At 40.4% G+C, this 24,717-nt stretch overlaps 1 protein-coding gene across 4 annotated transcripts in view; it reads right to left on the reverse strand.

Moving 5' to 3' along the window:
- Nucleotides 1-24,717, reverse strand: part of NR1H4 (nuclear receptor subfamily 1 group H member 4) — an 80,061-nt gene that overhangs the window by 31,902 nt on the left and 23,442 nt on the right. For 2 of the 4 annotated variants that reach the window (XM_025283664.2, XM_025283663.2), the window contains exon 4: nt 12,793-13,158. In XM_025283664.2, the coding sequence (XP_025139449.1) occupies nt 12,793-13,158 (366 nt within the window). Of the gene's footprint in view, nt 1-12,792; nt 13,159-18,542; nt 19,486-24,717 lie in introns of those variants that run through there. The other 2 variants (XM_006041355.3, XM_006041354.3) reach the window with 2 other exon arrangements.

Genomic DNA, 24,717 nt, shown 5'->3' on the forward strand with positions numbered 1-24,717 from the left:
AGGCTTCAGCAATACATGAACCGTGAACTTTCAGATGTTCAAGCTGGTTTTAGAAAAGGCAGAGGAACCAGAGATCAAACTGCCAACATCTGCTGGATCATCAAAAAAGCAAGAGAGTTCCAGAAAAACATCTATTTCTGCTTTATTGACTATGCCAAAGCCTTTGACTGTGTGGATCATAATAAACTGTGGAAGATTCTGAAAGAGATGGGAATATCAGATGACCTGACCTGCCTCTTGAGAAATCTGTATGCAGGTCAGGAAGCAACAGTTAGAACTGGACATGGAACAACAGACTGGTTCCAAATAGGAAAAGGAGTACGTCAAGCCTGTATATTGTCACCCTGCTTATTTAACTTATATGCAGAGTACATTATGAGAAACACTGGGCTGGAAGAAGCACAAGCTGGAATCAAGATTGCCAGGAGAAATATCAATAACCTCAGATATGCAGATGACACCACCCTTATGGCAGAAAGTGAAGAAGAACTAAAAAACCTCTTGATGAAAGTGAAAGAGGAGAGTGAAAAAGTTGGCTTAAAGCTCAACATTCAGAAAACGAAGATCATGGCATCTGGTCCCATCACTTCATGGGAAATAGATGGGGAAACAGTGTCAGACTTTATTTTTTGGGCTCCAAATCACTACTGATGGCGATTGCAGCCATGAAATTAAAAGACACTTACTCCTCGGAAGGAAAGTTATGGCCAACCTGGATAGCATATTAAAAAGCAGAGATATTACTTTGCCAACAAAGTCCATCTAGTCAAGGCTATGATTTTTCCAGTGGTCATGTATGGATGTGAGAGTTGGACTGTTATAAAAGCTGAGGGCTGAAGAATTGATGCTTTTGAACTGCGGTGTTGGAGAAGACTCATGAGAGTCCCTTGGACTGCAAGGAGATCCAACCAGTCCATCCTAAAGGAGGTCAGTCCTGGGTGTTCTTTGGAAGGACTGATGCTGAAGCTGAAACTCCAATACTTTGGCTACCTCATGCGAAGAGTTGACTCATTGGAAAAGACCCTGATGCTGGGAGGGATTAGGGGCAGGCAGAGAAGGGGACGACAGAGGATGAGATGGTTGGATGGCATCACTGACTCGAAGGACATGAGTTTGGGTGAACTGCGGGAGTTGGTGATGGACAGAGAGGCCTGGCGTGCTGTGATTCATGGGGTCGCAAAGAGTCGGACACGACTGAGCGACTGAACTGAACTGACTGAGGCTCAGTTCCAAACTCTATGCACATAACCACTATATCATGCTTTCCTTCTGGTAAGATTGCATTCCTAAAAATTATCTTTTGTCATTAATGTCCCCAAATCCCTAATTCCTGTGAAATGGTGCACAGTTTCATCCCTATTCCCCAAACTTTTTCACAGACATTTCCCTGGTGGTCCAGTGGCTAATACTCCCCACTCCTAATACAGGGGACCTGGATTTGATCCCTGGTCAGGGAGCTAGTTCCCACATGCTGCAACTAAGAGTTCACATGCCACAAATAAAGATCCTGCATGCTGCAACTAAGACCCAGCAGAGCTAAATAAATAAATAGGTATTTAAAACAAAAAACTGAAACTTCTTCAGAAACATCCTATTCTTACTCTCCCATCTCAGCTGTCTTTTCCACAGCTGCAACAGAGTACAGACTAGAGAGAATTGATGCCAGTACTAAACTAGGTAAACTTGGTCTCCATCACATAATTTTTTAGACTTCAGGATCTCAGTTCTTCTCTTTGAGTTGCTTGGTGAAAATTTTAGAACTCAACAACAGACTCCTGATCACCTGGCAGGTGACTGTTTTAGATCACTGTTTTTGAAAAAGCAAACTCTCACACTCTTGAATTACAGTTGATGAAAATAGTCTTAACTATTTAGTTTATGCTAATGGCTTCTCTGGTGGGTCAGTGCTAAAAAATCCACCTGCCAGTGCAGGAGAAGGAAATGGCAACCCACTCCAGTATTCTTGCGTGGGAAATCCCATGGACAGAGGAGCTTGGTGGGCTACAGTCCATGGGGTGGCAAGAGACGGACATGACTTGGTGACTAAACAACAACGTTTTTTTAAGTCCCCCCTCCCCCTTACCTCTTAGGGAGGCACAAAAATATGTCGACCTGGTTTTTCAACACTTATTTTTATCACTACCATTTCTCTTTTTAATTAATTAATAAATCTATTTATTGGCTCACTGGGTCTTCATTGCTGCAAGCAGGGGCTCTAGTTGCGGTGTACAGACTTCTCCTTGCCATGGCTTCTCCTGTTGCAGAGGATGGGCTCCAGAGCACGTGGGCTTTCAGTAACTGCCATACATGAGCTCGGTAGTTGTGACGCATGGGCTTAGTTGCCCAGCTGCATGTGGAATCTTCCTTGACCAGGGATCAAACTCATGTCCCCAGCACTGGCAGGCAGATTCTTAACCACCAGGGAAGTCCGCTACAATTTGTAATAATCTTTTTTTTTCTTTTTTTAAATTTAAATTTATTTATTTTAATTAGAGGCTAATTACTTTACCATATTGTATTGGTTTTGCCATACAGCAACATGAATCCGCCACGGGTGTACACATGTTCCTTAAATAAGTTTAAAAAGATCTGACTTTGAATTATCTTTGGAAGTTGTCTAATGTCACTCCAAAGTAGACAAATCTGCAGACAACTAAGTAGTCAAAGGGCATTCATCATACTTCTATACTCCCTCTAGGGGGAAAAAAATACCATAAAATAAGAGAAAAATTCAATAAAATATCATAGTCTATAAAAATGTTTGAATACAACTTCATTAGTGTATCAAAAATGTTGACGAACCTCAGAAAGACAGAAATCAGAGTAAATTTATGAAGAAACATGGCCATGGTGCAGAAGAGTCGGGAGTAGTAGCAATGGGGAAGTTCCAAGTTCAGATACAAGTAGATGCAGAGAGGGCCCTGAAGCATTGGTGAGGAGCACTGGATTAAGCCAGGGGTTGGCTAACTATAGCTTAAAGGATCAGTTTAGTTCCCTATTTCTGTATGGCCCACAACCTGAGAATGATTTTTACACATTTTAATGGTTGAAAGAAATCAAAAGAAGAATATTTGTAGTATGTAAAAATTACATGACATTTAAATGTCAGCATCCATAAATAAAGTTTTATTGGAACAAAACCATAATCATTCATTTACATATCTACTTCTGCACTACAATGGCAGAGTCAAAGAGTTGTGACAGAGATCTTAATACCTGCAAAGCCTAAAATACTAACTTTCTGCCTTTTTACATACAGAAAAAGTTTGCCAGCCCCCATGCTAAGCCAGGGATAGCAGAAGTACTTGCATGCAGTCTCAAGCAATGAATCCGGGTCAGTGAGGGAGGGCAAGGAGGAACAGGGAATCCTTATGCCCAGATCACAAGGACCAGAACATTCCATCTAACAGCAAATCTTGTCCTCCCTCCTGACAGGGAAAAGCAGGACACAGAAACACAAAGAGCATCCTTTGAGAGGTGGGCAAGAAATCTCCTCGTCTACTCAATGAGATTACTCTTGTTTCTAGTCATTTGGGAATTGTCTTTGCAAAATTAAGTGCTTCCTCTCTCTTGAGTCAATGAAGAGAGACAGAGGACATAAATTATTATTAGCAGAAAAAAAGAGGGCCATCCTAATAGTTTCATGTAGCCTCAATGTGCCAGGAAGAAACACAACCATCTTAATAGTTTTATTTATTCCTGACGACACATCTGGAGTGGGGTCCTCCATCCTGCAGGCAATGCTGTCGTGTCGCTAGTCAGCATCCTTTCCTCTCCTAGACTTTGTTACAACCTTTCCTTTTCAGTCTCTCAATACCACGTCCATACTTCTGACTCTCAGCGAATGACTGAGCTTCTCATTTGACTGACAAAATTGAACCTTTCAGAAGAGAATTTCCACATGTACCACCATGAGATCCATCAACCTGTCTGTATCTGTACTACATAATCTGCCTTCCTTCCTTTTACTAAAGATGGACTGGTCCTCTTCTAAACCAAACCCACCCTAAAATAAAAGCCTCCCTTAGCCCCCATCCTTCCATTCATTGCCCTGCTTCTCTGCTCCTCTTATGACAAGACTTCTTTAACGAGTAGTCCACAGTGGCTGTCTCTACTTGATCTCCTCCCTTTTCTCTTAAACCATGCCAATCAGACTTTACCCCACCACCACTGAAAAGGATCCTCCACCTGATTCAGTTCTCAGTGCTCATCTTGACTGAACCACCATCAGTGTTTGATACAAATGTGTGCTTCCTCTCTCTTGAGTAAATCAAGATAGAGAGAAGACATAAATTACTACTATCAGAAAAAAAAAAAATAGAGGAACATTACTGCTAATCCCATGGATATTAAGAGCATAATAAAGAAATATTACCTTAAAAATTATATGCGCCTTCTCTATATCTCTAATTCTGTGTTTGTAAGGAGGGAAGATAGTTCTGTGGAAGTAGAGACTATCCAAATGACAAAAAAAACAAAATGCAAAACACACACACAAAATGAAACCACAAGTGGTTATCAGTGTTTGCCTCTGGGAAGCAGGAGTTGAGGTGGAAATGGTTGGGCAGGGGCTTTTCCACCATTTGACTTTTGAAAAAACGTGTGCTCATTTCTTTGCACAAATGTCTCAGTGCCTAAAGGAATTGAAAGCAAACATCACTGACACCCTCACCCCTACTGGGTATCTCTGGGAGAATGAGGGTAAGTGTAATGTCACTCTGCAGGAGTTTGCCTACAGGTCTTTAACAGCCATTTAAACTCCCAGGCAGGCAAATTCCCGGTGACTAAAGGCTGTTCCCTTTAGTCACAACTTTCATATCTACATGCTGCTTATATATTGAAACTTTTTTTCTTGTTTAAATCTAATTTTTATTGTCTTCAGTTTCTCTTATATCACTGCTCTATATTTATTTAAAATATCAATTTTTATCCATTGGAAATCACCCTCCTACCATTTCATTTTTCTGCATGTTCTTTTAGATACTATTTTACTACTTTTGTATTTTTAACCCTTTTTGTTTGTTTTCCTGATTTCTCCCTTTTATTTATTTTAGCTCAGCTGTGTGAATGGTTTTCCTACTTTGCTTTAAATGGTGACACTGAGTGCAAGAAGTTTCTTTTGTTCACCATTGCATTTCCTATGCTTAGAATAATGCCTGGAATATAGCTGGTATTTAATAATATTTCCCGAAAAAAAAAACTGAATTAATTCAAATTCCCAGCAGCTAGAGGCTTAATTAGTTAATAATGGGAGGAGAGAACCAAGATCATGGTATCTGGTCCCATTACTTCATGGCAAATTGATGAGGAGAAAGTGGAAGCAGTGACAGATTCTATTTTCTTGGGCTCCGAAATCACTGCAGACAGTGACTGCAGCCTCAAAATTAAAAGACGCTTGCTTCTTGGAAGGAAGCTATGAAAATCTAGACAGCATATTAAAAATCAAAGCAAAGACATTATTTTGCCGATAAAAGTCCATCTAGTCAAAGCTGGGGTTTTTCTAGTAGTCATATACACATGTGAGAGTTGGACCATAAAGAAGGCTGAGTGCTGAAGAATTGATGCCTTCAAATTGTGATGCTGGAGAAGACTCTTGAGAGTCCCTTGGACTGCAGGGAGATCAAGCCAGTGAATCCTAAAGGAAATTAACTCTGTGTATTCACTGGAAGGACTGATGCTGAAGCAGAAGCTCCAATTCTTTGGCCACCTGGCGTGAAGAGCCAACTCACTGAAAAAGACCCTGATGCTAGGAAAGACTGAAGGCAAAAGGAGAAGAGGGCAAGAGAGGATGAGATAGTTAGATAGCATCACCAACTCAATGGACATGAATCTGAGCAAATTTTGGGAGACAGTGAAAGCCAGGGAAGCCTGGTGTGCTGCAGTCCATGGGCTCACAAAGATTAGAACACAACTTAGCAACTGAACAACAACAACAACAAATGATCCAAATTAGTGAGGCGGGATGAAGACAAGAATAACAATGATAAAATAGCAGGAATTCATCAATAAAACCATAACGTTTGCTTTTTGAACACTCAAATATGCCAGGTACAAAGTTGCTGCTGCTGCTGCTGCTGCTAAGTCACTTCAGTCATGTCCAATCCTGGGATACCCCATAGACAGCAGTCCAGCAGGCTCCCCTGTCCCTGGGATTCTCCAGGCAAGAACACTGGAGTAGGTTGCCATTTCCTTCTCCAATGCATGAAAGTGAAAAGTGAAAGTGAAATCTCTCAGTCGTGTCCGATTCTTCGAGACCCCATGGACTGCAGCCTACCAGGCTCCTCTGTCCATGGGATTTTCCAGGCAAGGTACAAAGCTAGATGTTTTAAAATCAACGTCTCATATTATTCTTCATGGCAATCCAGTGATAACAATAATAATAGTGGATGGACATTTATACTATGTTAACTGCTTTATCATGAGAAATGCTGGGCTGGAAGAAGCACAAGCTGGAATCAAGATTGCCAGGAGAAATATCCACAACCTCAGATATGCAGATGACACCACCCTTATGGCAGAAAGTGAAGAGGAACTAAAAAGTCTCTTGATGAAGGTGAAAGAGGAGAGTGAAAAAGTTGGCTTAAAACTCAACATTCAGAAAACAAAGATCATGGCATCTGGTCCCATCACTTCATGGGAAATGGGGAAACAGTGGAAACAGCGACAGACTTTATTTTGGGGGGCTCCAAAATCACTGCAGATGGTGACTGCAGCCATGAAATTAAAAGATGTTTACTCCTTGGAAGAAAAGTTATGACCAACCTAGATAGCATATGGAAAAGCAGAGACATTACTTTGCCAACCAAGGTCCGGCTAGTCAAGGCTATGGTTTTTCCTGTGGTCATGTATGGATGTGAGAGTTGGACTGTGAAGAAGGCTGAGCACTGAAGAATTGATGCTTTTGAATTGTGGTGTTGGAGAAGACTCATGAGAGTCCCTTGGACTGCAAGGAGATCCAACCAGTCCATTCTGAAGGAGATCAGCCCTGGGATTTCCTTGGAAGGAATGATGCTAGAGCTGAAACTCCAGTACTTTGGCCACCTCATGCGAAGAGTTGACTCATTGGAAAAGACTCTGATGCTGGGAGGGATTGGGGGCAGGGACGACAGAGGATGAGATGGCTGGATGGCATCACTGACTCAATGGACGTGAGTCTGAGTGAACTCCGGGAGTTGGTGATGGACAGGGAGGCCTGGCGTGCTGTGATTCATGGGGTCGCAAAGAGTTGGACACGACTGAGCAACTGAACTGAACTGCTTTATACACATTACCTTATTTAAATCTATGTCAAAGCTTTCTTGAAAATGAAAGGTGTTAGTATACGTAAAGTCTCTAAATAAAGCCTGCACAAAATCATCACTCAATATATGTTATTTATCTGTCTCTCATCCTCACATTACCATCATCATCATCTCACCCTCCTCCTCCTCATCTTTATTATTATCCTCATTTTACAGGTAAGGACTCTGAAGCCCAGAGACATTAAGTAACTTGCAAGAGAATCAGCTGGTTGGAATCCAGGTTGTCTGCCTTCCGAGTCCTACTCTTCCCAAGATTTTGTAACACTTATTACAAAAGGCATACCATGCAGTGAAATTCTTTAAACCCCACCCCTTGAATCACACTCTAAGATAATTTGACCTATAGAGTTCTTTGAGATCCTTATTGCATTTTATAAAATCAGACTCAAAATCAAATAGGATTTCAGTAAGCTTATAAGTTTGCGACCCCATGGACTGTAGCCTGCTGGGCTCCTCCACCCATGGGATTTTCCAGGCAAGAACCCTGGAGTGGATTGCCATTTCCTTCTCCAGGGAATCCTCCCCACCCAGGGATTGAACCCTGGTCCCCCGTACCGCAGGCAGACTCTCTGAGCCACCAGGGAAGCCCTATAAGTAAGTCAGGGTATCTCAACTCTGAACCATAAGCAAAAGATCTATTGGAAACACTATATTTGCCCAAAATACCACAATTGTTTCAATAATTCTGGAATCTTCTCTTAAACTTCAGAACTAAGTCTAATGTGGTTTCACTACCTTATATAAAAATATGTTCAAATTAATAAAAGGCCCCTCATTTACTCATAAAATGCCTTTTAAAAGTTCTACTATTTTCTCACTGATAGGCTAGACTTACCTGGCATGGAGATGGGCTGTGAGTGACATTGACCTATTTGTGAATGCAGCCATTTGAAACATCCAGTCAGATGCAGATCAGTTTTGTTAGCTGAGGCTTGAGGTTTGAATCAAAATTCATCCAGACCTTAGCATATTTCCATATGCTCCACTGATAACTGAAGGGAGGGACAGGTCTCGATTTAATCTATCGCCAAGCAAATGACAGTCACTGTCACTCAGCCTTATGCTTGTGTTGTGCAATTATTACATTTAAAAAAAAATCAGAATTTATCTTATTGATGCTGTTAAGTGCTTATATCAAATAAAACCTTAAGAAAAAATTCAAATATTTCTAACAGAAACAGATATAGAGACCAGTGAAATCAGGAAGTTTAACAAAGTTTAAAATCTTTCCTTTGTTTTTAAGCTTTAAAAAATTTTCTCGTGGGTATGTATGAGTGTGTATGTGTGTGTGTATTACATGCATGACTGATCTGAGTGACGTCCTAAGGCAAGAGAGCTACCAGGATCTTTGCACATAAAAATCTAACTTAATCTTCACAAACTCTGTGAAATAGATATTATCCCCAGTTTGCAGACTGGAGGTTCAAAGTTACATATTCTGTCAGCTAAGGACTGGCTAACTGGATGCGTGCACCCTCTACTGTGAGGGCAGGATAGTTGAACACAGTCTTTCCCAGATTCTCTTGCTGCTAAATGTGGATGTGACTTAACCTCTGCCAAACAGATCCTCTTGTAAGATATTTGAAAAGTGGAAGTTCAAGAGCTGTGCTTCTGCTGTTTGTGCTGGCAAGCAGGATCACAAAGTTCTGCTATAACAGCATCTTGGTTTCCAGTTGCTAGCTTCCAGGGCACTAAGAGAGTTGTCACAAGGCCTTTGTCTTTTGTATGTACAGATTTAGCAGGCACGCCATGGCTCTGGAGCCAGTAATTGCAGAAAGGCAGATCTCTGATCCCCAAAGGGCAGATATGGTGCTGTGTTCCTGAAGTCAACAGTTCTTTAGCTTCCTGACTCCCCATCTTCTTGGACAACTGCCCTGGCATTCCAGATCTGCCTGTGACTTAGACTATCCTCCTGGAACACAGCATAGACGCTGCTCCTCTGCCCTTCCAACTTATCCTGTATGGATTCTTCTCTGCTTGAAATTCCGTTTCTGCTTTACTTTGTTGAACACTGACTAATTAATATGGTAACTAACTTGCTTAATCAGCCAAGAAGTACAGATTCAATGCATGCCTGTCAAATCCCAGAGTTCACACTCCCTTTGATGGAACATTATGGAGTGAGATTCCTTTTGCGTGTGGTAAATGCAGATACCCAAGTGGGGTGGGGTGGGGACACCAAGTTGGCCAAGCTGTAAGGCTCGCAGGTGTTGGTTCTTTGGCTTGTACTCTACCCTATTCTGTGCACCTCCTCCCCATTCACTAAGCTAGAACACTTTTCATTTGTTTCCTCAAGTGTGTTAGTTGCTCAGTTGTGTCTGACTCTTTGTGTCTAGTCTTTGCAACCCCATGGACTATATAACCCACCAGACTCCTCTGTCTATGGAATCCTCTAGGCAAGAATACCGGAGGGGGTAGCCATTCCCTTCTTCAGGGGATCTTCCTGACTCAGAAATCGAACTCTGGTCTCCTGAATTGCAGACAGATTTTTCATCAAGAAAGCATGAAGGAGCCAATTATTAACTTTTCAGTCAGTAAAGTCTAAGTCCCAAGATCCCAGACACTAATAAAATTTCCTCAAATTGGAAGAGGCAGATAATCAAAGAGTAATGACACACGGAATATCTGAGAAGGTCCTGAACTCTGTCCCTCCCACCCCCTAATTCTCAGATCGAGTCCTGGGGATTAGGTTTACTGAAAGCTTATAGGAACTCCACATCATTGGGGAATCCTGGAATAGAGGGATTCTTGTGCTTTTTACAGGGGAGAGTACGGGGAGGCCCCAGATGTTCCCTGCACCCAATGAGGCACAGAAGCAAATGATATGGCCACGTGGTTTCCCTGGAGAACCAGGCATTCCAGGTGACACTGTGGGGCTGGACAGGAAGGAGGAGTGTGGTCAGGACACCAGGACAGTGCCTCAGAGACCTTTCTCACTAATGACTGAAGGCCAGAAAGCTGGACTGAGTCCCACCCCTGCGCCCAATCCCTCCATGTGCATGCATGTGTGCTAAGTAGCTTCAGTTGTGTCCGACTCTGTGTGACCCTATGGACTGTAGCCTGCCGGGCTCTTCTGTCCATGTGATTCTCCAGGAAAGAGTACTGGAATGGGTTGCCTGACCCAGGGATTGAACCCAGGTCTCTTACACCTCCTGTGTTGGCAGGCAGGTTCTTTACCACTAGCACCACCTGGAAGCCCAATCCCTCCACAATGCTATGTAATTCTGGAATTCAGAGGACATCTAAGAAAAACTCAGTAGAATCACCCTGAGTTAATGAAACGAGGTTTCCACCAGGGCTTGAATTTGGATTAAACCCAGTTACATAAAAGAAGAAATATTTTTCTTGCATGCATATCCTGAGTGCTGGGCTCTCTCACTGCACAACTCCCAGTTAATTCTGATGCTGGACTCAACTCTTTTAAAATTAAGGTCAAGAAGAGTTACTGCTCTAGAACAGGGGTCAGCAAATTACAGCTAGGCCCATGAGCCACATTCGGCCCACTACCTATTTTGTATTTTCCTGCCTATTTTTGTAGGCTAAGTAAAGCCACTCTTTCGTGGCTGAGTTTGCCGAGTTGTGTAATTGCAACAAAGACCGCTACAGTGCAAAGCCTACAGTATTTGCTATCCGTCTCTTTACAGAAGAAAAATTGCCAACCCCTGGTATAGAACATGGGCCTGCCTGGCTCTGTCTCACTTCCTGTCTTGCAGTCTTGTCCTTTTGCTGCCACCATGGGGGCAAAGTCTCATATCAAAACCAATGGAAAAGCTCTGCCTTTCTCTGCTCTTACAAATGCCCCAGGTTCAGATCCAGTTTTTCCTCCCTGAACTGCCCTGAGAATCAGTCCTCCTTAGACCAGACTTCTGTGCCCTTGTTTCCTGACCCTGCCCTTGCCTCCCAGCCTCCCAGCTCTAACTTTTCTTCTGTATCCTTTGTGGGCGTCTCATCCCATCTGCTTTTGGAGCCGCTGTGTCTTATGGTTGTCCACAGCACTCTGGTCTTCCTCTACTCACTCCACCACAGCTGAGAATTCTTCTGAGGAGAACCAGATTTCATGCCAGCCTTCACCTGCAAGGGGGCGATCTGGCCCAGGTTACTGACCTCAGGGTTTTGTTCCCTGGATAATTGGATAATACCAATATCTCAGTGCCTAAATGGAGCACTTGATTCTCTTCCTTTGGCCACCAAGTTAGTCAATGTTGGCTTGAACAAATAGCTCAAAGAGCAGTAATAAAGGCTCTGGAGTCAGCTTTAGAAGCAGGAGACTTGAGGCTATGTCCCTTCTTATCTAGGAAGTGATGAGCATGGATTTTCATTATGTCATTCCAAAAAACCACTTACTCCACATTTACTACATACCAGACATTGTGTTAGATGCTATGAGGTGTGGCAAAGCTGATGAAAACATAATCTATGTTTTCAAAGAATTTACATGTTCTTTTTCTCCATATGGACTTGACTCTCCACAAAAAGGATAAAAGTATTTTGAAGGCCATGTAAGAATCTTTAAAATTTTCTTTATAGACCTGTCTTAATTTTTTAATTTGGGGTATAAATACTGCTTTTGGGGAAAAAAATCTCATGAAGGCACACCAAGTTTTAGACAGCCTGATCATCTGAACTTTCAAAAGTTTGAAATGTCCTGAACCATTCTTCTGTAGCTGGGTCTTCTGTTTATTTTTGTGGCAATCACTGCCATCTGGAAACGCTAAATTGGCATACCATTCAACAGATTCTCCTCAAGGGATAGTTCTTAATCAGCTTTCGATGACCTAGAAGCTAACATGGGAGCATCCCATAAATACTTGTTGAATGAACAAATTAAAAAATAAATAGGTGAACCTACTAGTCCACTATGTTCTTCCTCTGAAATTTTACAAACTTATCATTTGTGCCCTCATTAGGAGAATGATCACATAGGGATTCATACTGAGTCATTTTCATATTTCATATGTTGTATTTTATCCATCCTATATGGACTGTAATTTTATTGATTCCCCTACAACACTTCTATGTCCCTGCTAAGTGAACTATTTGTTGAATATCAGCTACTCCTTTTTGTTTCCTTCTGTTTGCCTTCCTCTGTCTCTTTCTCAATTAACTAGAGTACATGATAAGGTATTTTTTAATATTTACTGAATAAAGTCTTATTCTCTTTGACCTTAATTTTAAGACAGAGGAATTCAGCAATGTCTCTTTCTTAAAAAGACAATAAAAACAAACAAAACCCATAATCATAAATCCCTTCTAACTATATGTGAGGTTGTGAATAGGGAAAATGTTAGTTGTATCCAAGCTAAATACTCTAATAAGATCTTCCTAGAAACCTATGACATCCCAATGAAGGTGAGGAGATAAGAAGAGGGAGAAGCAGAAGAAGAGAAATGGGAAGTTATTTGGGGAAAGGAAAGAATCCAGTCTGAGGGATTTCAACAACAAATATAGAAAAATCTTAATAAGGAGAAAACTGCCACCAAAAGACGTTTACCTTTGCATCCCTCACAGGTCAGGGCATTATAGTGATATCCAGATGCTCTGTCTCCACAGACAACACATAGCTCATCCCCTTTGATTCTCCCTGCTGATGCTCCCAGTCGGGCCTTCTTGGTTATGGGAATCTCCACTACCTCAGTCTCTCCCTGATAGAGAGTCTCAGCAGGCATTCGCCTGAGTTCATATATTCCAGGAGAGTACCACTCTTCAGGCTGCTGGGGATAGAAACCCACATTGGAATAATAGGAAGAAGAGGAAATCTGTGGTTGAACTTGGGGAAACTGAACGTTGTTGTATTGTGAGTATGGTTCCACTTCTAGATTCTGTCCCAGAGGACCTGCCACTTGTTCTGTTAGTACACCTGAAAAAAAGTGACAACAAAACTGGAATTGATATCATCATTCTATAAATAAGAGGCAGTTTAGCATATGGTTAGGAGTACAGGCTCTAAGAAAGACTGAAATATATAAATATTTACATTAAAACTTTAACATAAAAACTAACTTTTTACAGTAAAAAAAAAACTGTTAAAAGATTAAATGACAAAATTAAAAGCTCAGAAAGATATTTGCAACATAGAGGACAGACAAAACACTCATATCACTAATACGTAAAGAGCATAAGAATAAGAAAATATTCAACATGGAGAAAAGGAAAACATACAAGGATGCTTAAAAGAAAAACAAAAAGGAAAGTTGGAAAACATTCAACAATTCATAGTAAAAAAGGTAACAGGTAAACATACAAATGCTGTCTTTTGTCATTTCTGTCTCATGAAATCCTATGAAGTGGGTAACAGTATTATCCTCACTTACAATTGAGTCTTCCAAGGTTGAGAGTAGTTAGGCAACTTTACTCCTACACACCTAAGTAGCTGAGATTTAAACTTTGAGTCGGACTTCAAAGCCCATGTGCTGAATTGTTCCTCTCAGGGATGACTTCAAGTGTGTGATGCTTTAAAGAATGATGGTAAAGATTTTCTCTTCCTTCTTTTGTACTTGAGTTTATTAGTCCCTTCAGTGCCTCCATTTGCAGGTAACCTATAACTAGGCCTGCAAGACTCTGCATGATCCTACTGTTTCTTTCTTTCCCAGCCATTTCCCATGTTCTGACTTCCGTATTCCTTGAATGTGCCTTGCTACTCCCAGACTCAAAACCTCTCCCACATGCTGCTTCCGGAGACTGGAACCTTCCTCCACACAGCTACCCGCCTCCAAGAACATCATCTCACTATTCTCCACTTATCTTTAAATTTCCCATTAAGTATAGCTTCTCTTGGGAAGTATTCCTTGACCCTGGGTTCTGGGAGCCTTGGTTCTGAACCTAGTTATAGGGTACTTACCTACACTGCCTAGGCCTCCCTTATCTGTAAAAAGAAGACTCCATGCTTCATGATATTATAGTTCTTCTTTATATCAAAAACCTCTATAAGTTTATGGCCAACAGTTTGTGGGCATTACAATTAACAGCCTTTCTACGATGACAAAATGGAAAATATGTATGTTAAATATTAGTTGAAAAAAAAAGCTTTCTGCATTGATCCAGGAAATGATTAATGGAACACAAAGTATTCAGTATCTGTGTGAAATCAATTTTGTTTCTTTCATGCCCAACTTATCTATATAAAATCAGCACTGAGTCAGTATATTTGACAGTCAAACAGTTTTGGCAATGGTGCTTTGTCTCATGACCACAAAATGGAAGAATATAAAAACATGGAATTATTACAGAAAAAAGATAAAATATAAGCAAAATTTGGATCTATTTAGTAGCTAAATATGATTAAAATTCCTGGAGTGAATACAACTGAAAATAGTTAAAAGCATTAAAATCATTAGTTTCACCTAGATTTAGCCTCCAACCCATCTCACCCCTACTCAACTCCCCATTCCCACCCCCAGCCCCAGATTCTCTCCATCTACAGGTCCAGTAAGGTTAAGCAACTTGCCTGAAGTCACATAACCAATTAAAGACAGAATGTTGGTTCTCTAGAATATAAAGAAATGTATAGTCATTTTCTCTTCAAAATTCCAAGATCTCTGAGCATTCTTTCAATAAAACTTTGACAAATCAAGAGACACCATGGAGTTCCAACTCAAGTCAAATCATGTTATTAGTATCATATCAACCTCTGAAATCATTTCAAATTAAAATGGAAAGCTTTCACAAAGACATCAGTTCTACTATATGAAATTAATAAACAGGGTGAGATTATGAGTGTACACAGAGTATTATTAAATAACGCCTTTATTCCCAAAGCACATCCACTTCTAGTATTTCATAGTGTTCCCACCAAATCCTGCAGAGTAGAGACAATAAATATGCAGGCCACTTACAATTTAAAAAAATCCAGCATGAACACCATGCTCCAAAATAGTGGAACAAGAAGAGCTTCCATGAACTGACTATAAGATCTTAAACAACTGCCTCACATTTTTCTGTTTTCTTTTGTAAAACGAGGCTACTAACAACCAGCCTTCCTATCTCATAAGGTAGTTTTGAGTATAAGACAGTTTCTGAGAAAAAGTTTTGATAAGTTAAACACCATAAAAAGGCATGTTTGTTTCCTAAAGAACCCAGCAAAATCTTGATTCTAATGACAGTTAATTGATAGTTAATTAGTAAATATTAATACACACTAATCTATTTTGATATATTATCCATCTTTTAAATAAGGTATATATATATCTTACAATTTGCTAAACACAGAACTGGGTTCTGAGAATAAAACAGTGAACAAGACAGAAAAGAGATAGAAGAGGCCCCAGACTTTCTCTTGTTTGTGTGCTTGGGGTGGGGGAAGGGTGAAGGTATGTCAAGGGCTGGGATAAAACCAAGTAAATGAATACAGAATTTTCTGACAGAGCATAAGATGTGGAGAGGGCAAAGGTAGGTCAACTTTAGAGGGTACTTTCTGAAAAGGTAAATTTATTTCTGCTTTAATACAATTTATGAATGATTTCTTAAGAATCAGTTTATCAAGAAATAGGAGAATTTGGATTTCTTTATAATAGGAAATTTTCTGTGGGAATTCAGGGAAGAGTTCTTAAATGGGAACACTTGAATGGACTCCAGGATAGTCTGAGACCCCCTGTAAAAGGAAGAAAAATTTTCTGGGTAGAGAGTCATTTAGTAGCATTTAATAGTTTCTCTAAAGGAGTAGACCAAAGGGAAATTTCTGAGACGGAAGCCCTCTATAGCTTTCAACATGTTAGCTGCTAACCATGTGGAACAGTGAACATTTGAAACATGGCTCGTGAAAATGAGGAAATGAATTTTTCATTTTCTGTAATTTTAAATAATTAAAATTTATAGCCACGTGTAGCTAATGATGGCCATATCCGACAGCACAGCTCTAAGGAGTGTGTGACCAGAACCACTGGGTACCCAGATGGGAGAATCATGTTCATGTGAGAAGGATGGTGCTTTTTCTTGAACCTGTAGTTAATTGCTGATGAGCCCAATAAAGGGTTCAGATTATATCCAGTTTTTCTCCCTGGCACAATGCTGACTCTGGTAAATGTTTCATGAATGTTTGTTGAAACGTTTCATGAGTGGAAAAACTGCCTTCTTGTCCTTTCTTTATTTCCTAACCCATGGTTCCTCAAGTAGATGATACGACTTGGTTTGTGAAATCGTTTGCCATTCCTGGTGCCAGGCCTTTGTGATGTTGGTGCCTCTTCCCTCCAAGTTTGTCAACCCATCGCCTGCTCTGTGAAGCCTGAGCCAGTTTCCCTAGGTAGAATTAATCTCTCCTCCCCTCTGCACACACTGGTACTGCACACTCAGAAGCATGTACCATGGCTTCTGTTGGTTTACAGGCTCATGTTTCATGCTGTATCATTTAAGGTGGTAGGACATGTGCATTACAAGCATCCTGCCATGCAGACAAATCTGGATTCAGTTTACCTGCAACATGCTAGAAGTATGAACTTGGGAAACACACTGAATTTCTTTAAGCTTCTGTTCCTTTCTTATAAAGCTGGGGTAATATAATACAATATTATGTATAAAATAGATTAACTAGTGAGAACCTATGTATAGCACAGGGAACTCTGCTCAATGCTCTGTGGTGACCTAAATGGGAAGGAAATCCAAAAAAGAAGAGAGAAATATGTATACGTATAGCTGATTCACTTTGCTATACAGCAGAAACAAATACAGCACTGTAAAACAACTATATGCCAATAAAAATTGATTTTAAAAAGGATAGGACAATATAGTAATTGAAACAAAATATAGTACCTAGGTGAAAGGTTAAAGATAACCTAAAAAAAAGAATGTAAACTGCCCTGACTAAGCATAAACATTCAATACATTTTTGCTATTGTGTGGTTAGTCTGTGGACTTTAGGGGAATACATTAGATTCAGTTCAGTTCAGTTGCTCAGTTGTGTCCAACTCTTTGCGACCCCATGAACTGCAGCACGCCAGGCCTCCCTGTCCATCACCAACTCCCAGAGTTCACCCAAACTCATGTGCATCGAGTCGGTGATGCCATCCAGCCATCTCATCCTCTGTTGTCCCCTTCTTCTCCTGACCCCTATCCCTCCCAGCATCAGAGTCTTTTCCAATGAGTCAACTCTTCACATGAGGTGGCCAAAGTATTGGAGTTTCAGCCTCAGCATCAGTCCTTCCAATGAACATCAAGGACTGGCCTCCTTTAGGATGGACTGGTTGGATCTCCTTGCAATTACTATATATTATATTCCCTTTTTTCCTTCATTTGTGGCACCTTACACAGTGCCTGACACAGTTTAAATCTTTAATAAATATTTATTAAATTGAAATGATGGGGAATTTGCTTCTCCAGCTTTCTATCTACTTTCCATTTCCAAATGCAGTCTCAGTCATTTTTAAACAACACATTTAACCAAAATAACATGCTGTGAAGTCTACAATCAGAAATGTGTTCAAAATTACAATTATTGTAAAAATGATGAGTTTCTCTAGCTGGAAATTCAAAAGGTAAGCTTCTATTTTGAAAAAATATGAAAACAGACAATATTTTTTATACTATCTATATTTTAATTATAATCTGTATTTTAGTTCAGAGAAAACAAACATACTTGGCTTAATGCTGAACTCTTTACTCATCTGATTTTCCATTGACTATTGGGAAAAAACTGTTGTGAAACTATTTCAATAAATTTTTTGGATCTCTTTTTATTTTTCTTACCACAACCCACAGTTTGAAATAAATCTTATATCATGATCCCTATACGTACTTACACATATGTATAAATAATCTGAAACAAAATTTCCATGAAATAACACGTATCCTTACCCCTGACTACACTCTGATATTTCAACTGTACTTATTCAATTCTAAATTGTTAATGCTGGTCACAAGTTACAAAATAGATGTCATGATCCACTAGGATATAAGACTTGCCATTTAAAAAACATTGCATTAAACAATGTACTTTAAAATGTTTTTTCAAGTGTCTGAGGGCATTAATACTTTAGCTGCCTAGTGTTTAACTTGGAAGAAATGTGCTACTTTGAGACAATATCCAGTGAAGAATTGTAGGGAAAACACACTTAGATTTAATCTCTATGAGATACTCACCTACCTCAAACCCTACAAAAATCCACCCCAGCCAGCTTTTCACCCCTGTCTTCTGGTTCTGACTGAGCCATCTTTGATGGAGATCTGTTGCTGAAATCTCAAGCAAAAGTCCCCCACGTTTCCTCAGTCCATTGGCAGAAGCTCCACCACAAGCAGCTGTGAACACTCTCTTACCTTTAGCGGGCTTCATGCTCATCACTTCCATGGCGAATCCTGAAGATGTGTGGCTGTGACAAGGACTGATTTGAACTGGATTTTCTAACTCCTGAAACTGCATTACCATTCTTAGCTTACTCACAGCAACTGAAAATGAGACTAGGTGAGGAGTAACAGAGGCCAGAGGTTGTGTGGTTTACTGATTAACTTCATTACTGAGCAGAATATTTGTAAATGTTTATGAGAAAAGTCCTCCATGCCAAATTGCCTAGTAAGCTGGAAACCAGCCTCTTGGATAAACATTTTGAGGGAGCACGTTCCAATTTAGGAATTTTCAGAGGACAGATTTCAGTTCAGAGGCTCTAAAAGTGGATTTGAGTGTCTAGAGCCATGTTCTATGTTTTGGCATTTGTTCCTCTCAAAAGGGTACAGAATGGTATAATTTTGTAATGTCAGGAAACATGAAAGCATAATACTGAACTGTGTGAGGCCAGTTAATCTGGGTTTGTACCCAGTGTTATGGATAGAACTGTGTCCCCTCCCCACAGTTAGTATATGGAAGTTCTAACTCCCAGCTCCTCAGCATGCCACACTGTTTGGAGACAGGGTCTTTACAGAGGTAACCAAGTTAAAATGAGGTCATTAGATTGGTTCCTAATCCTGTATGACTGGTGCTCTTATGCAAATGGGAAATCTGTATTTCAGACACAGAAGCTCAAAGAAAAGGCAGTGCAAAAGACACAAGGAAACATCATCTACAAGCTAAGAAGAGAGGCCAGAAACAGATCCGTCCATTTCAGCCTTCAGAAAGAGCCAACTCAGCCTTGATTATGAAGGTCTAGCCTCCAAACTGGTACAAAAATACATGTTATTTCAGTCACCCAATATGTGGTATTTTATTACACCAGCCTTAGCAAACTAATACATGCAGGCTTCCTTGGCACTCACTAGCTCTGTGGATCACAGACAAACTACTGCCTCAATTTCCTCGTCTGCAGAATGGGACTGATAATCACACAACCTCAGAGAGTTATTATGAGGATTAAATAAAATAATATTTATTAAATGCTTAGAACACTGGGTGGCTACCCATCGTCATTATATTGATATTTTAATTATTCAGCCTTGAACTCACATTTTAGGGTGGTTTGCTTCCTGAGTAAGAATAATTTCTGTGGCATAGCCTGTGGATACCAAGCTTGTGACTGCGGATTATTTTTTGGAAGGGAGGGCTTTAGAATAGGACTCCGCAGTTCATAGGTTCAGCTCAGGGATAATGCAAGCAGACATATCAACAGATGGTAAAAATATAGATAATAATTCCTGCCCTACTTCCCTCATGGACCTGTTGTGAAGATAAAATGACATAATAAATATGAAAGTAGTTTTAAAAGGCAAATATGATCTATATAAACATAATAATCCCTGCTAAGCCATTTCTACAACCTTTACAGGTTTACAAAGTGGCTCTCTATGCGTTGGGCTTCACTGATGGCTTAGATGGTAAAGAATCTGCCTGCAATGCAGGAGACCCGGGTTCAATCTCTGGGTCGGGAAGATCCCTTGGAGGAGGGCATGGCAACCCACTCCAGTATTCTTGCCTGGAGAATCCCCATAGACAGAGGTGACTGGCAGGCTACAGTTCATGGGGTCGCAAAGAGTCCAACATGACTGAGTGACTAAGCACACACACACACACACAGACACACACACACACAATCTCACCTGATTCTTACTTGCACACCTTGAGGAAGGTATTATTTCTGATGCCCACTATCTTTTACCTTGTTTTGCAGACTTGGAAAGGCAATTCAGTGAAGTTATGTGATTTGTCTTAAGTTAGCCAGCTATTAAGGGATGAAGCTAAGGCTCTAACCCTTGTGGTAGAAAAGCTAAAGCACACCTGCCCTCATTGCCAGGAAAGAGCTATGCTTCCTGAGTGTATTTCAGTTTGGATTGCTCAAGCAAGAATCACCATTTGCAAAGCTGTTTTCAATTCTCAAAATACATTTTTCCCCTGAAGGTCTGTGCTGTTTGAAACAGTAGTCACTGCCCATATATGGCTACTTAAATTTAAATTCAGTTCAATTGCTCAGTCGTGTCTGACTTTTTGCGACCCCATGGACTGCAGCACACCAGGCCTCCCTGTCCATCACCAACTCCCGGAGTTTAAATTAATTTAAATAAAATTAAATTAGAATTCCTCAGTTACACTAGTCCCATTTTAAGTGATCGGTAGCCACAGGTAGTTAGTGGTTGCTGCATTAGACAAAGTAAACCTACAACATTTTTTATCACCACAGAAAGTTCCACTGGATAGCACTGCTGCAGATGGTACTTGGGAGCAATGTGAATGATATGCCAGTTGTGCCAAATGGGGGCATAAGCTATGATGCCATAAAAAAGGGAAGTTCCAGAGCAAACTCTATCAACGATTTTCTGAGAACTGTCCTTGAGAAGAGACTTGACCAACAGATTTGAGTGATACAGTCTCACCGGAAAGACCTTCTCCACTGAGAAGGTGAACAGGAATGTTCTCTTAGCCTGAATCCTTACTCATCCAATTCTGATTTCCTGGTCTGGACTATATTTTGGTTGTCTACTCACTATCTATGGAATCTTAGCAGATTATTTAACATCCTTAGATCTCTATTTTCTCATCATCAAAAGGGGAATAGTAATGGTATCTACCCTATAAAAGTGTTATGAGAATTAACATTAATGGCAAATAGAGTATTTACAATGTGTCAGGCATTCCTCTGAGAATTCTTTAAATGAGATAAGTAACTCTCACAAAGTTAAGTAATCTGCCTATGACTTCATACCAGTGATATGGGACTGGCATAGATGAGACTGAATGCAGAATTCACTAACCAATCTAAAATGCACTTCGCATGATGCCTGACATGTAGAAAGGGCTCAAGAAACGGCAGTGGTTATGATCACATTTTTCTTTTTTAACCACTGTAAATGTATAAATTTTCAGCCTGATTTCATAGTCAACCTTTCTCAGTTTGGTTATCCTGAGAGTCCCTGAGACCTGTTTCTTAGCCTGCAAGGTTGAGAGCCAGGCCCTGGATGGTAGTGGATTCACCAACTAGCTGGTCAGCCAGTACCTCACTGCATACCTCTTCCAAACGATGCATGCCCTATCTAAAAGAAGCAGTAATTTATTTTGTAATAGGGAAAGGTTCTACTGATATTTATTTTCCGTCTCCCATTTCTTAACCTTATAACAACAGTACCAGATCTGAGAATCCTGGGAGAGCAAGAACCAAAACCACAGTGAATTAATAAAAATCCTAGAGACTGCTTCAATCTGTGGAAGAGATATAGGTAATAAAAGGTAGTAACAAAATATTTAAATAAGGCTAAAGCAAAGCTCCATTTTGTCTGAGGCAATGGTATCTTTCCATCTTCTGGAAACTTTCAGCTTTGATTCACCCACCAGGTCAGAACTACATTGACTCGTGTTAAACTCAGTGAGATGGAAAAAGACTTGAAATCAAATGTCAGAAATATTATACAACATTGCATCTCAAGATCTTTAATTGTATTTCAAAACCATCTGGCTGGATCTGCAACATCTGAAAGTTTCTTTTAATTTAAGCAAAAGACATAGGCAAGAACCAGATTTCAATAAAAATAAAGCTATACAGAGAAAATGAACATCAACAGCTGAGAAAAGCATAATGTAATGAGAAGTAGCTAAAGAAAATGAAGTGTAAGTGGATAGGATTATTTAGGATCTGACCTCCTGTGACTTGCTGGACCTCATTCATAATGGGGCTTTGGAAACACTATCAGGAACAATAATAAAGGTAACACAAAAATGTAGATTCCATAGCTGTAATGCCAATGTGAGATAGAACATGTTTTTTTTTCCTTAGAACACCCAGAAATTTAGCTTGATACTGTTGGTTTCTGTTGGCTCCTTGAAAATTCTTAGCACGCAACAATGTTAAGATCAACAGAATTTCCTCCATTTAATAAGTAGAGTGGTGCTTATCATTCAAACAGTTTAAATAATAACAACTACATTTCAAACCCTGGAGGAGCTATACTGCTTTATGATGCCTTCAGATTTACAGGACACTTTCCCACACAGTCATTCAATCCTCCAACAAGCAGTGAAGTGTTATTATTAACCCCAATTTACAGGGGAGAAAACTGAAGTTCAGAGTCTCAACTGCCTCTGAGACTTTATTTCTTTCAATTTCATCACTTACTTCCACTCACATTCACTGAACTTTTCCCAGTAACACCGAGCTAAAGGAAGTGGATTCACCGTACTTGAAATAGTGGGTATGGGGACATAAGATTTGCAGTGATGTGGATGAATTTAGAGTCTGCCATACACAGGGAAGTAAGTCAGAAAGAGAAAAACAAATCTTGTATATTAGCACATAGACATGGAATTCTAGGATAACTGTACTGATTAATCTATTTGCAGGGCAGGAATAGAGAGGCAGATATACAAAACAGACACGTGGACACAGGTTGGGGAAGGAGAGGGTGGGATGAACTGGGAGAGCGGCACTGACATATAGATACTACCATGTGCAAAATAGCTAGCTATTTTGGAATCTGCCCTATATATAACACTGAGAGCTCAGCTCAGTTCTCTGTGATGATCTAGAGGGGGTGGGGTGGGGAGTGGGTTAGAAGGAGGGGATATATGTATGCATATAGCTGACTCACTTTGTTGTACTGCAGAAATTAATACAACATTGTAAAGCAATTACACTCCAATAAAAAAAGATTGTACCTTTTCTTGCTTATTCTATGCTATTATAAGAATGGTTTTCTGAGTCTTTCAAATTCTGTTATTTTTTTTTCTTTAGTTCTTAAACCACAATTTGCTAAAAAGAAGACAGATTTTAATTGACATGTCACATTCTACCCTATTCATTATGTCACACCATGGGAAGCTGTGGACTTTGTCATTATTACCTTTTATTATGTACTAATTGCATAAGACTCTGCCTTCTTCATTCATCAGAGAAGTCTTTCTTAACCCACTCAAATTAATCTTTGACCAAGTTTCCTGGCTTTCGGGATCTCCCAAAGGAAAGGAAACTTGTCTTTTTTAGGTCACCATGTCCTTCCATCCTGAGTCCTATGTATGGATTGAGTGACCAATGAGCTAGATCTCCATGTGGATTTGTGAGGCAGGCCTGGCCACAGAATGAGTTGAAGGATCTTACAAGGTGATTCCAGACCCATCTCTGTAATTGTTTCTTTCCTTCTTTTCTACAAGGTCAAACCTAAGAAAAGAGAACTGTATAGAACAAATGTATACCACTTCCCCACCCCATCTTAGCTTTCCTTTGCATATTCTGATTGATTGGTAGTGGGGGGATCCCATTAGCACTGTGTGGCAGCCCCTCTGGTGATGGTGCAGTCCTTGGCCCACCTCTCATTTCAGCTGTAGCTGTAGCAGGGGATCATGTACAAGCTCAGACTCACTTCACACTTGCACCCTGTCATTTCAAGAGCAGGCTGCACATCTCTGCTTTTTGCCCAGAGCTTCTCCAAGGCCACAGGAGACCACACGGCTTGATTCCACTGGGAGTAGCAAAAGCACGGCCCAGAAGTGCAGGGACATTAATGCCCCCAGAGTGACCCTCAACCAAGGGGAGCCAGAGGCCAGTTAATAACTTCTCCAGTGCCTGGTGCCTCGGTGGACAATTCTCTTGGCTTCTCCCAGTGAAATCAAGCTCCCCTTGCCCACAGCAGTGATCTCTATAATTCACCTCATCTTGGTTTTTCCTCCTTCCCTGTCTTATCACCCCAGTCCTTGGCTCCTGCTCCCTAGGACCATCTCTCACATAAAGTCTGCACACAATCCTTGCTTCAGGCTCTGCTTTTCAGGGTAACCATTATATGGATGGAAAGGCTTCCCCTTCTCCTTAGGCAAAGCCTTCTAGAGGGGCCCACAGTCCTCTCTGGAAGCAGCTGAAAGGCCTCATTCATGAGGTCATTAGTGTATCCACAGTCCATTAGTGAGTGTTCATCAGTACTTGTTGAGTAACATTTATGTCACTTTCTCAATGTCTTAAATTAAATGTCAATGTCTTGGGATTTAATGATAGCCTTTTGGGTGACCTGCAGGAAGGGGGACCATGCCCAGGACCACCTTAAAGGTCACATCATATGTCAGGTGAGTACCACTGAGCCCAAGTTGCCACTT

Source organism: Bubalus bubalis, chromosome 4 (assembly GCF_019923935.1).
Source record: "Bubalus bubalis isolate 160015118507 breed Murrah chromosome 4, NDDB_SH_1, whole genome shotgun sequence".
NCBI classification, from domain to species: Eukaryota; Metazoa; Chordata; class Mammalia; order Artiodactyla; family Bovidae; genus Bubalus; species Bubalus bubalis.